Source organism: Chondrus crispus, genomic scaffold (genome assembly GCF_000350225.1).
Source record: "Chondrus crispus Stackhouse genomic scaffold, scaffold_240, whole genome shotgun sequence".
In the NCBI taxonomy this organism is placed as follows: Eukaryota; Rhodophyta; class Florideophyceae; order Gigartinales; family Gigartinaceae; genus Chondrus; species Chondrus crispus.
Window position 1 is genome coordinate 29,849 of NW_005179125.1, and position 12,499 is coordinate 42,347.

A 12,499-nucleotide genomic window follows, 5' to 3' on the forward strand; every position below is an offset into this window, starting at 1 on the left:
GCCTTTCCTTGGACCCGCACAACAAGCTAGGCGCCTCCCTGACCACCATCAACCGCTCCCCCCCCCTGTTGCGCATCGCCAACTTCCTCACCGCGTCGCAATGCGACGCCCTTATCGCCCTGCAAGCCGCCGCCACATCCGAGTCGGACCTGTATCTAAACTACCGCGTCAACCGCGAGCTCTCCTCCTCCCCCGTCTCGCGCGAAGCCGCCCGCCTCATCGCCGAGTTCCCGCTCGCGCGCGACGCCCTGCGCCCGTCCATGCGCTCCGGCTTCCGCGCCCAACTTCCCCCCGACGCCCCCCAGCTGCAACCCGTCCTGCGCGCAGTCTCCGACGCTCTCGGCTTCGCCGGAAGGCACTTCGTCTTCGCAGAGGGCCAGTGGGTACGCCCCACCCGCCGCACCGTCGTCGTCAGGGACCAGACTACCGTCCGATACCGCGTGGGAGAGGGCGTCGCCCCGCATGTCGACGGAAAGGACCTCACCGTCCTCGTGTGCCTCCACGCCCCCGAGGACGGCGGTAGGACCGTCTTTCCGGAGGATGGCGTCGCCGTCAAGCCGGAGAAGGGCGCCGCTATCGTCTATCGAAGTAAGGACGCCTTACTGCATTTTGCAGAGCCTGTTCATGCGGGCACCAAGTGGGTCATGCAGTTGCTTATTGACTACCACGTCAGGGCGGATGAGATGGATGTCGACTACCAGACGGGTACTGTCTTTTCATGAGTGACCGGTGATGTTTGGCTGCCGCCTTGCGATCTGCGTCTGGACGGCGGCAAGCATGTTGGAATGACGCCATACGGAACGTTTCTGCGGTGCGCAATTGGTGGTCATACACCACCTCAGATTTCGAGATTTTGATATATTACGAATTCATCACGTTCAGCATCTTCTCTTCGGGGCGCATCCCAGATCGGCACCATTCCCAAATGACACCGTTGCTTCCGCAGCCCCTGCCCCATCCACGCCGTACCTCCGTTCCTCCCTTCCGCACATACACACACACACAGATTCCACCACCTCTCCTCCATCATGCCGACGGAGCCGTCGGAGGCTACGCCCCTCCTGCGCACGCCCGCCGACCGCGTCTCCTTCGATGACACCGACCCCAACGCTCTCTCGCGCCATGAGCTCGCCGCTTGGATCATTGACGAGACCATGCGCGGCGCCCCCATCCGCGACCGTGCCTGCATCCCTCGCACGCGCCAATCGCGCAAGGCCTACCTCTTCTTCGAGAACACGCTCTTCGTGCGCCAGCTCGCGGCCCTAGCCCTGGTCTTCCTCTCCTTCTTCGAGACCCCGTCCTGGTGCTCGGCCGCGCGCCACTGTGCGGCCCCTGACAACTCCGATCTCTTCCTCTCCGGCCTGCCCTACCTCAACCCGGGCCTGCAGGTCACCGTCAACGCCGTCCTGCTCGCCGTCCTCGTCTTCTTCCTCGTCTTCGACGCCCTGGCCCTGCCGTCCGCCGCCCTGCACGCCAAGGAGCGCCAGCTCTTCGCCGTCCTCGCCCTGCTCGTCGCAGACTGCGTCTGGGTCGCCCTGTGGCGCGGCTACCCGCCGCTTCGCTTCGCCCCGTACCTAAGGGCAGTCTTGCCGCTCTTCTATTTCCACGCCCTGCGCGAGTGCACCATGGGCATTTCCGCCGTCCTGCTCCCCTTCCTCGACGTCGTCACCTTTGTCGCGCTCTTCGTCCTCATCTTCGGCTGGCTTGTTACCCTCCTGTTTCACGACGTCCCCGAGGCTAATCGCTACTTTGGCGACCTCACCGTCGGCCTGTATTCCGCATTCACCTCCATCACCACCGCGGATTGGCCCATGCAGATCATGGCCGTGCTGGATGTGTCGCGCGCCAGCGCCATTCTCTTTCTCGTCTTTATTGTCATCGGAGTCTTCTTGCTGTTTAATGTCATGCTCGCTGTCGTCTACAACGCTTACACAGGACATATAGAGGAGCTCGTCGTCGGAAAGATCATGTCGCGGAGGGAGAGCATCGGCCTGGCGTATGATATCCTCACCCCTGGTGAGGGCATGGTCACGCTTCCGGACTTGAGGTTGATGTTTGACGAATTGAGGAAGAACAAGAGCATGAGCGAGTATGACAACCAGCGCGTAGACTTCGTCTTCACGGCACTTGACGACGATCACGATCAAAATCTCAGCCGCGTTGAGTTTCTCGACATGGTCGAGGTGCTGCAGCTCAAGTTTATCATCGAACTGGAGAACGCATCCCTGGTGCAGAGATGGATGCCGCAGTTTTATGAGTCGGACCTGTGGCAGAATGTCGCCACGTACATAAGGTCACGGGCGTTCACGTATCACATTTGCGTCGTCATGATTGTGAATATTGCAGTCGTGTTGCTGGAGACGACGATGGATCTACAGAACAAGGACACTCCTGAAAGCGTGCGATTCTTCGCGCTTGTCGAGTGCGGCTTCTCCTTGGTCTACATTGTCGAGATGGTGCTCAAGGTCGCGAGCCAAGGCTTTGACCGCTACTGGCGTGACTATGGCAACCGCTTCGACTTTGCCGTCACGTGGCTGCTGTTGTTTGGCGCGGGTTATGTGCTGTACCCCTACTCGGAAAATGATCCTGACATTGTCCGGTATCTCATCCTGCTCAGATGCTTGAGGTTATTCGCCGTCATGGCGGATATGCCACGCTTCCGACGCCTTGTGCAAGTGTTTTCGATTTTGATCCCAGCTTCGGTCCCGCTCTTTTCTTTCTTCTTCCTCACGCTCTACGTCTTCGCCGCTGCGGGGGTAGAATTATTCGGAGGTTTGGTCTACGCGTCAAACCCGGCGCTGGATCCGGACAACAACTTCCTCGTCGATGCGTACGTCTCCAATGACTACTGGGCGCTCAATTTTAACGACATGGCGTCCGGTTGGTACACGCTTTTCTCATCCGTCATCGTTGGTTACCTGACCGAGGTGGCCGAGGCGATGGCTTCGGCATCCCGGTTCGGCAACTGGACCAAATGGTTTTTCATCTTCAGCTTTGTCGTCAACAGTCTTATCGTCTCCAACTGCGTCGTCGCCTTTGTCGTAGACCTCTTCATCATGGAAGACGAGCAGGATGACACGACGTTCCACGCCGACATGGAGAAGAGGTACGGCTCGAAGAGAGTGAAGGTGCTGCAGCAGAAGAGCAGTGCCGACCAGGTGTACGCCTCCATGTTCAGGGAACGTGTGCAAGAAATTATGACCAGTGGGACTTCCGGAACAAGCGCGTAGTAGCCTTTCGTACGGGTGTTACTTCGCGATTTTGAATGTGTATTGTAGTTCTATGTTTAAACTTGGGGCATTGTGTTGGAAGATTTCCCCTACTAGCAACCTCAGAATGCAATCAGAATGTGTTAGTGCGTCAGCACAGGCCACATATCGCAAGCAAGAGACCTTTCTTTTTGTGTTTTTCTAAACTGCAGGGGTAGCTTCTGCCAGGGCTGCTTTTCGTCATGCCTCTGTGTCGAAATAAACACATTCACTTTTCTGTGAATGTTTGAAAAAAACGCTAGCCCGAAAAGAAGAGTGAGCACGAATTATAGTCTTAAAGTGCAGTAGCATCGCGATACAGCATATGGTTCACTTGCTTCGTTTCTAAGTGACCCAGTCCACATGTGCTATTGTACCACCGAGCATTGCTACCGAGGAGACGGTGCTAAGGGTGAGAGTAGATGGTTGCCCTAGTTGCGGTTCGGCTGCTACAAGACCTCCAGAACTACGACAACCAGACCACTCCTGGATTTAAACTACTGAGAGGTGGTGAAACCATTTTTGCAGTAGAGATCTCTAAACAACAAGCAACATGCGATTTGCAAGGCCGAATTTTTCTTTGCAAAAAATATATATATTATTAATCCGAAGGATCACTGAGTCAAGTTGGACACTACTTCTTTAACATACTCGCCCTCGGCAATAACATATTGCAGAACATCGGGATAGCAGTTTTGAATACACAGCAAGACTGAGAATCTAATGCAGTTTCAATTCCTGGTTGACTTTTTAAAAGGGGTCTTTTGGCTTCGAAGATATCAACACAAAACGATTCATGGTTGCTCAGAAAAGCTTCTTTTCCAAGCATTTCTAAGAACGACCGGAAAGGACGTGCAGCTCTCACATAAATCCATCCCTCGACAACGCAGGAGTCAACTGGGGTGGCGAGGGAATCTTTTTTTTTTTTCTTCTTATTGAAAGGGAAGAAGTTGAGCAAAAATATGTTGATTAGTAAGCCCCCTATGAAGTCAATCGGCCTCATATGGCGTCACTTATCATCTAGACAATAGTGCTGATCATATCGCTTGAATTGACATGAAATCGTGCTGCAATCTAATTCTGGCACTACTCTGCCTCACGCCCGGGAACCAGCAGCATTACATATTCCGTATCTGTTCTCGGGGGGCTATTGATAGCTGATATCAGCGGGCTTGGTGATACGGTGGTGTACTGCCACCCATAAGGTCTCTCCGAAACTTGTTTGCTATATTGAAGGCATGACTTAAAACATACACCACAAGGATCTCACAGAACACGCAACCCAGCGGGGCGTTTGGCGAAACCCTATGGTCATTCTGATAAGTCGTCGAAATCAGGGGTGGATTTCTAAACTCGGTTTTGGCACGTCATTCGTCTGAGAGTTCATGTTCAGTGGACTGTGGATGCATGCTTTCGAGGAGACTTGAAGACCAGATCTGGTGGTAGAAGCTGGCATGTTAAATACACGTACAGGGTATGTGCTTTGCTGCCTGACAAGCCAAAATACAGAACTCTTGAAGCGAAACAACGAACCAGGACAATTTTACTTGCCGAACCGTACAGAGCCTTACATATGAAATTGCTTGAAAATAAATCAATTATATAGAGATTTAAAGAAATATATATATAATAATGCTGGAATGAAAGGTAAAATAACATTGGATGCCACATGCAGAACGCCACTTGTCCAATGACTGGTTCATCCCTTTAGAAAGATGTGGCTTCCTTGTCATGGACGAGCGCTACATTACCCCCGCAGAACAGATCGGCCGCTTCGTCCATTTCGGGACGGCACGGTTTGACTCACTGCGGTTTGCATCTCAGCCTCCTTCTACACCATATCCGTCGATGAGGAGACTCCAAGCCATCGAAGCTGCACTCAGGAAACTCTTTGCGAGGCCTTCCTGGCCCGTTATGTCGTAGTCTTCAGTCCTGTTGCGCCACTCATCTCACCACTCATCTAACAACGACGTATCTCAACTCTCCATAAACCGAATTCACAATCAACATGACAGACACTCAGTTGAAGACGATAGAGACTACAATCTTGCGAATATGCGAGCAGAACCAGCAAGGAATGACCGACAAGGAGGTCACGGCCAAGCTTCATTTCGACACCAAAGCCAAGATCCGAATCGCCGCGTACAACAAGCTACTCGCTAAAGGTCGTATCCGCCTAGCGGCACGGGTCACTGGCACTGGAGAAAACCGCAAACAGCAGGTCTTGTATCAATGGGTTAGCGCAGAGGATGCCGAAAAGTTTAAAGGCCTCGATGCATCCGATCGGATGGTCCTCGATCTGGTCGTGAAAGGCGGCCAGAATGGCGCCACTAAAAAGGAGATGAAGTTTAGGACAAACATTCAAAGCAACACCGAGCTCAAGCAGATTCTTGAGAGGCTTATTTCGAGAAATCTTATCAAAGAGATCAAGTCGGTCCAAGGTACAAACAAACGCATCTATATCAAAGCTGGATTGGAACCGTCCACTTTGCACACCGGTGGTCCGTGGTACAACGATGACCAAGAGTTTGACACTGTGTTTATCGAGGCCATCTATGAGCAAGTTCTCGCTTTTATCAAGAAGACAAACTACGTCACAGTCGATCAAGTCACCAGCTACGTCGCGGAAATCAAGCTTTCCAATGAGGAATTGTCCCACAGTGATATCAAGTCCCTCATGAATACCATGCTCTACGATACTGTAATAGAGCTTTGCGAGGGCAAGGGCGATGGCCATGAATACTTTCGCCATGTACAACCCACACCAGCTGTCAATCACCTCGCGTCCATACCATGTGGATCGTGTCCAGTTTTTCATGATTGCGTTCCGGGAGGTGTCATTTCCCCACAAACATGTGTATACATGGGAGACTGGTTGAAATCCGTCACAGATTGGTGATCTTAACTTTGAAGCAGCCACGGCGCTGAGTTTTTTTTTTTTTTAGTGTTCTATCCTGCATCTTCTTTGCGCATTAATTCGGATGTCCCACACCGTATTAAGGCGAATGAGCTGACAATGTTGGATAGTGAGGCGTTGGCTGCCGCATTAATATCATTCGCTTCTTCTCTCACGAAGATGAGCCACATCCAAACAAAGAGTTTTCAATTGAGCCATACCTGATAGGCATTTCGACTGTTCCGACTTTGATCAAATTGTTTCAAGTGTTCTGCTAACATCGCGATGAAACAGAAGCGAGCCGCGGCGTGCGTCTTGGTTCTGCTTCTATCTACTATCACAGCTTCAAGCACTGGCCCAAATACTATATCCGCATTCAAAGCGATGTCACTCATGTATCGTCTGCCTTCGGAATTTTGGCGACAACGCAGCTTAGATGTCATGAACGGATACAAGATTCTCGGTGCACTTGGAACGGCGCGTGACGTGCGCGATGCGGTATGTCGTGAAATGGATGGTATTTGTAGCCCCAGAAGGAGTCATGGTGACTTCGAGAGCGGTCACGGAGAGACAGCAAATGTTGTAGAACAGAAGGAAGACTCGCTAGTAAGGTCTGGAAGAAGCAATGGTTGTGGGCGTGGCGTGGCAAGGGACGGGCATTGTGTGTGCCCTATTGACTATTTTGGCGAACGCTGCGATCGGCCTCGTAATTTTCATTGTCACTTCTTGCGAGTGATCCCTGCTAAATGTGATATTGAGGCAAGTCCTATGTTCGATCCACGACTAGACGGAGATGCCCCCTGCATATCCTATTCTCGAGGTAGCGATAAACCATTATTGCTAGGCTACAAACTGTCCTGCACTCTCAACACCTTGCTTAACGGGCCAGAAAAGCAGGCCGGCACAATGCTGTTCAAATACGTTCTGCAGAAGGATACTCTTGACGATGACAACTTGTTTGCACTCTCTGAGATACCAGAAGACGAAGTTTTGTTCCGTCCTTTCAACTGGGATAGACCATTCTCAGATCACAACTTTTCGGAAAGCGTGCGGGTGACGAAGGGAATGTTGTTGGGAACGGAAGCCGTACGCTTTTCTGTGCCAGTGGCGGATATGCTTCGTGCATCCCCCGGATACAGTAGGGGCGGCCGCTTGTTTGCTGAGGTTCGCCTCCTCGGAAAGGGCGGTTCACGTATCTCTACGGCTACTGATTGTTGGCGATGCATCGGGAGAGCCTTTGTAGAGATATTTCCTTGAGCACAGTACCGTGCAGCGGGATTCTCATTTACATATGACGACGAGTGTGTTGCGTGCTTCGGGTAATTCGGAAGCCCTTGTATGTGCGTATGTACATCAGAGAGAGATTGTTCCAATGAAGCAAAAGCGGGGCATTGAATATAAGCACTGCCCAGACAGCGCGACACACTCGAAACCGCGTTTTGTTCAGCTTCAAGCGCGTCATTAAACAACTGACTACCTACTGTTGCACAGTACTTGTATCCCGCATTCTAACCTTCAGCTAGCAAAAACTGTGCCACTCCTCTGAATCTCCCTCGACACGTTTTATTGTGTGGGCCACCACCGCCGCACAAAATGATTGTCGAGTGTGCGTACCCAACCTTATTAGCTGTCGGTGTGCGGAGACATATTTGGCTTCGGAGCCCCCGTTGTTGCCCTGTTGCACCACTAGGATATGACTCCCACTATACCGAATCCCACTGTGTTGGCGCGGTCTACATATTTACCGCTGCATCAGAAGTGTGCATACTTTAGGTTATCTTTGTAACGTTTATCTGTCCGCCGACGCATGCCTGAACTTGTGTGTTGTCAAATCAGCATTTCTCTTCGGAAAGAGAACTCACGTTCCTGTGCTCAGATGGTAGACTAGGCGAGTCCCGAGGCATTCCTTCCCTGAACTCTTGGACCCTCCATTCTAGGTAGGGGCTGAAGTGTTATTGTTGACTCTGGAAGCTGTGATTTTTGCGGATCATAAACGAGTTGCTTGCGATGAATTTTTTTCATGCTTATACCCATGACCAGCCCGACTACAGCAAGCACCACGAGAAGCCCCCCGCACACACAAGCAATAACGATTGTAAACGGAAACTTGACCTCAGGCGTCGTATTGCTCTTGGTAGTGTCTGGCACAGGTGATGGTGTTGCCTTCTGACTTGCTGCAAACGAGACAGACGTCTTCCACAAGGCTGGGAACCCAAAATATCCAATGCTGATATAAAACTGGTTTGTGGTCTCGTTGCTCTCTTTTGCAACGTAGTAGACGCCGCTATTTCCTGCATCCATTGTGACACTCGCTATTTCCGCCCAACTATTTTCTGTCCGCAGCAGCATCTGCTTTGCATCCGTCAAAGATGCGTCAACAGGGTCCACCACTGCAAGAAAAGGAGCTAAAATACCTCTCTTCGCAGCCGCAGGTGCAAATATACCAGCAGTATAACCACAAATTATTAAGCGACCCGTTTCTGGATCGATGATCATTCCAGATGCGTAGTCATGACTTCCGTCCTCAGACTGTATTCGCTTTGTGTATTCATCCGTCCCGACCTCATCAATGTCTACTGCTTGCGAGCCGATTTCAGAGTTGTCAAATGCTCGGACGACCCTCTTTACGAAAACATCATACCCGTTTCTTGTAGTGAGCCATGACGACCCCGACCCGAAAAGAGTATTAGGAAGGATTGGATGCACTCGAAAAGAAACTAGCTGTTCTCTGGAATAAGTTTGCAATAGAAGATCGCCTAGAGGGGATAGGGATTTCCTAAACTTGTACATATGGAAGTTTCCAAAGGCGTACTGTCCAATTTGCCGTTCTGTAGTCACGGACACGAACAAAGGGCCATCTTCTTTGTCTGGTAAAACAATTGCAGTTGCGTGGTCCGCAAACTCGGTCCCGAATTGGCGCTTGTGAATCACAGATCCATTTGCAGCGTGAAAAGAGAACAGAATAGCGTCAGATAAACCGGTAGCATTCTCTTCTCGACCGGGAAAAAGGTTGCCGCTGGTGAAACCACAAGCATAGATGATATTTTCGTCTTTTGGATCGATTGCAAGGGCCGTCACTGCATCTGATGCCGTCGTACCCAGTATCAAAGGAACAGGCCATAGCTTTGTTGGCTTCGCACCGGAAACGTCATACTTGATAATGAAGATATCCGACTGTCCTTTCCTTACTGTCCCTGAGAATTGCCCATACGTCCTCCCAGCGATATATGCTTCATCCCTGCTCTTACTCATGAGCATAGCATGAATTCTGTCCTCCTTAGATGTGCCTCCTCGATAAACCCACTCAACAAAGCTCTGATTTCCATTAATCTTGGCAATAAAAAAGTCCTCTTGCCGAAGTCCAGCAACCAGTGGAATACCTAAATCACTTTCATCCATCCTTTGCTGCGGAGAGGATGTCCCGCCGACTATGATTGACCCATCTGACATCGTCAAGACATGAGAGGGCACATCGTTACTGTTTGTTTCCCTTCCAATGAAAGCTAGCGGAACGAAAGCTCCAGGTTCCAATATATCACCTGCAACCTGTGACGTTCTTGCGACACAAAGCAGACTTACTAGTAGAAGCATCCGCATTTTCCATCTTGGCAACAGTTCCAACCAGGTGTTTGCATAAGACCATTCTAGCAAGCAACGTGGCTTGGCAGCGATTCTGTATATAATGTGATCACATGGCACTTGGAGCATCATTACAATATGGGCGCTTCTTTCCTTGCTTCGATAAGGCGCTTGATGCAGTTTTTTTTGCGCACTTCTACACATGAACGGGAGTTTTGCCTCAGATCATAGACTTTAGTGGCTCCCTGCAATGTTAAAGCCAGAACAACAAAACTTCTGACAGGATGAGCAGGGTTCAAAGTTCGCACCACTTGTGACGTGTTTGCGTCGACGAAAGCAATCCTCTCGACTAGTGGGGGGTAGTAAAATATCTTTTAGTTGCAAATGAATCCGATACATGCTTATCTGTACTATTCGTTGCAGCATCCGGACGGACATGCCTTTCTGAAGCACTCCGAGGTCGACACACAAATCGGGAAATTGAGCAAATGTCGGCACGATCACCAGCCGTGAAAAAATAAAAAGAACCAGGCCCAGTTGTCCTTCTTCAATAACAATATAGCTCAATGTCAGCAGCCACGGAGCTAAGTTTCCACTTATACACTGTCCTACCGGTATTTATTCCACGTCCGATTTCAGGGAAACAAGAAACGGAACCAAGTCTGATCTTCCCACTTTACTCAATACTGTACGCGTAGTATATTCCACACAAGAGGTGCCTGTGACTTGTTAGTTTGCTGCTATGTGCTATTTTCCGCGACGAGGGCCCACAAACATTGCATAGTGTCTTCTCGGGGCGCTCGAATATTTGTGCCGACTCAGTTCCCCAAGAATGGCGCTGAGCGCTCCGCCTCGGTGTTCGCCATACCAGAATAGCGACCAGATGCGCTCCATCAGTTTGAGTCTCTTCAAGATTTCCTCTGCAGGAATCGCGCGAAGAATCTCATTCAAAGAAAAGACGTCGTTCGGGCGCACCCACACGACAAGCTCGTCATAGGGGATTGCATCTTCAAAGGCGAGCTCTTGCCTTTCGGACAACACGACAGGGATGCAACCAAGAAGGATACCGTAGTACGGCCTTGGGCTCCAGGGGTGCCATCCCTCTGGGGCGAGACAGAACATAGAATCGCGCATGTCGTCTAGATACGCATTGGATCGCGTTCCCGTTATACGAAAGCCCGCGGTATCATACAACTCGGACGCTAGGTATTGCCGGACACCGCCTGAGTAGTTGCTTCCACGGTGATCAGAAATCTTGGAAGAAAACGCCTGTCCGCCAAACTGCGCAAGGAACCGTCGCCGCTCCAAAATGAGAGATTCGCGCCGCTTCTTGTCTACGTATACAGGCGTGATGTAGTGGCCCAGATTGGGGGGGATGACGATATCTTTTCGGGGCGTGTACTCCTCAGATGTGAAATCTCCATTGTGAGTCAGGAAAATCCCGTTTCGCCAGCTCTTCCAGTTGACACCAGACAGCCTCGCGCCAAAGCCTTGCGTAAACGTGTAGACATGATCTCTCCCATGCGAGGTATTGAAATAGGTATACTTGTGAACGATATGGCTCATCGCCTCATCAAAGAACATTCCAGTTTTGGTAAGGTTATTCGGATGGTTGTTAATGAGATAGCACGTGACATAAATTGGGACGTAGAAGAAGTCGGCCTGCGCCGGGTTCATTGTCCGTGCTGGGGACGCCAGCAGGCCCTTGTGCACCGAAACCTCGGCGCTGTAGAAATTCTCATCGCAGTACGGGTCGCGAATCGGGGCTGGTTGCTGATGGCTCCTTGCGACCTGAAGCGTGTTAAACTTAGGCGGCAAGTTGTACACGAACACGCGCACGTCACGATGGCCTGCTGTGGCACTCGCGAAGATGCGGCTCCCTTTGTGCTCCGCGGAGAGATGGCCTCTATTCGCGACGTCCGCCAGCGAATCCGTGAGACGTGTTGGGGCGCCTACGAACCGGCAGATGCGGATGGAGATCAGCAGCAGCAGAAGGGCGTGGAAGATCGTGCGCATGCGCGTCACTCCGAGGTTGCCGCATCGCGCCAGGAGGGATGCCATCGCGCGGCGGGGGGCCGGAAGGAGGGAACCCGGCCGGGATGTTGCGCTGCGCCTCGTGCTCGACGTAAGCAGGTACCTTCACTGCATGCGGACGCTTTCGGTTGTGCAAACACCCTCGTCGCTGCGGTATGGTCTGTCCGCGGTGTGCATGGGACCGAGCGCCGGACAAGCGCAACCGTCGATGGGTTCGGAAGCTGTTTCCCATGGCGGACGAGAGAGGATATTAGGCAAACGCATCTCTGGATACACGGCTGCGGCGCGTGGGCAACAAAAGATGCGAGCGGCGGGCCGAGTCGGTCCGAAGGTGATCGGTGCTGACTGGTACGTTGTGGTGGGTGTGTCCGACAGGGGCCTTTTTTGCGACTTTTCTGCTATTCTCAAACCCCTCTACCTCGCAAAGGCCCGATATTCTACCACTCCCGCAGGCTCAAGCCAACGCAGTAGTGGCACCGCCCTGCATGCACCACACACGTCCCCCACGCCCATGAAGCGACGACCATGCCGCTGAGCACTCTCCCACCACCCCTTCCGCGTTGGCACCGCCTCCAGCAGATCCGTTGCTCCTCTCCACTTCTCTGGGCCCATCTGTACTACTGAAGTGCGTGTTGGACACTAACTAGGGTGAAGCTGGCGGGGTGGGAGCTCGCTCTAGCAGGCAGCGGGTGATGTCGTGGTACAGCATTGCCGAGGCATCTGCGTGTGGAGTATACGGTGG

General features: G+C 51.7%; 5 protein-coding genes across 5 annotated transcripts; 3 read left to right on the forward strand and 2 right to left on the reverse strand.

The window, feature by feature from the left end:
* Positions 1-838: 838 nt before the first annotated feature.
* Positions 839-1,144, reverse strand: CHC_T00004682001 (hypothetical protein). Its single transcript, XM_005716117.1, has one exon. The coding sequence runs from the start codon at positions 1,142-1,144 to the stop codon at positions 839-841; it is 306 nt and encodes a 101-aa protein (XP_005716174.1).
* A 10-nt stretch (positions 1,145-1,154) lies between these two features.
* On the forward strand, positions 1,155-3,230 carry CHC_T00004683001 (hypothetical protein). Its single transcript, XM_005716118.1, has one exon. The coding sequence runs from the start codon at positions 1,155-1,157 to the stop codon at positions 3,228-3,230; it is 2,076 nt and encodes a 691-aa protein (XP_005716175.1).
* Positions 3,231-5,325: 2,095 nt separating this feature from the next.
* CHC_T00004684001 (hypothetical protein) lies at positions 5,326-6,147 on the forward strand. The gene has a single exon (XM_005716119.1). It carries the CDS (start codon positions 5,326-5,328, stop codon positions 6,145-6,147), a length of 822 nt encoding a protein of 273 aa, XP_005716176.1.
* A 507-nt stretch (positions 6,148-6,654) lies between these two features.
* Positions 6,655-7,401, forward strand: CHC_T00004685001 (hypothetical protein). The gene has a single exon (XM_005716120.1). It carries the CDS (start codon positions 6,655-6,657, stop codon positions 7,399-7,401), a length of 747 nt encoding a protein of 248 aa, XP_005716177.1.
* A 3,069-nt stretch (positions 7,402-10,470) lies between these two features.
* CHC_T00009415001 (Glycosyltransferase, family GT47) lies at positions 10,471-11,784 on the reverse strand. Its single transcript, XM_005716121.1, has one exon. The coding sequence runs from the start codon at positions 11,782-11,784 to the stop codon at positions 10,471-10,473; it is 1,314 nt and encodes a 437-aa protein (XP_005716178.1).
* Positions 11,785-12,499: the final 715 nt, after the last annotated feature.

What these genes read in the sequence shown, in the direction of transcription:
- CHC_T00004682001 (XM_005716117.1), bottom strand. Translation starts at nt 1,144, where the DNA reads ATGATCCAAGCGGCGAGCTCATGGCGCGAGAGAGCGTTGGGGTCGGTG.
- CHC_T00004683001 (XM_005716118.1), top strand. Translation starts at nt 1,155, where the DNA reads ATGCGCGGCGCCCCCATCCGCGACCGTGCCTGCATCCCTCGCACGCGC.
- CHC_T00004684001 (XM_005716119.1), top strand. Translation starts at nt 5,326, where the DNA reads ATGACCGACAAGGAGGTCACGGCCAAGCTTCATTTCGACACCAAAGCC.
- CHC_T00004685001 (XM_005716120.1), top strand. Translation starts at nt 6,655, where the DNA reads ATGGATGGTATTTGTAGCCCCAGAAGGAGTCATGGTGACTTCGAGAGC.
- CHC_T00009415001 (XM_005716121.1), bottom strand. Translation starts at nt 11,784, where the DNA reads ATGGCATCCCTCCTGGCGCGATGCGGCAACCTCGGAGTGACGCGCATG.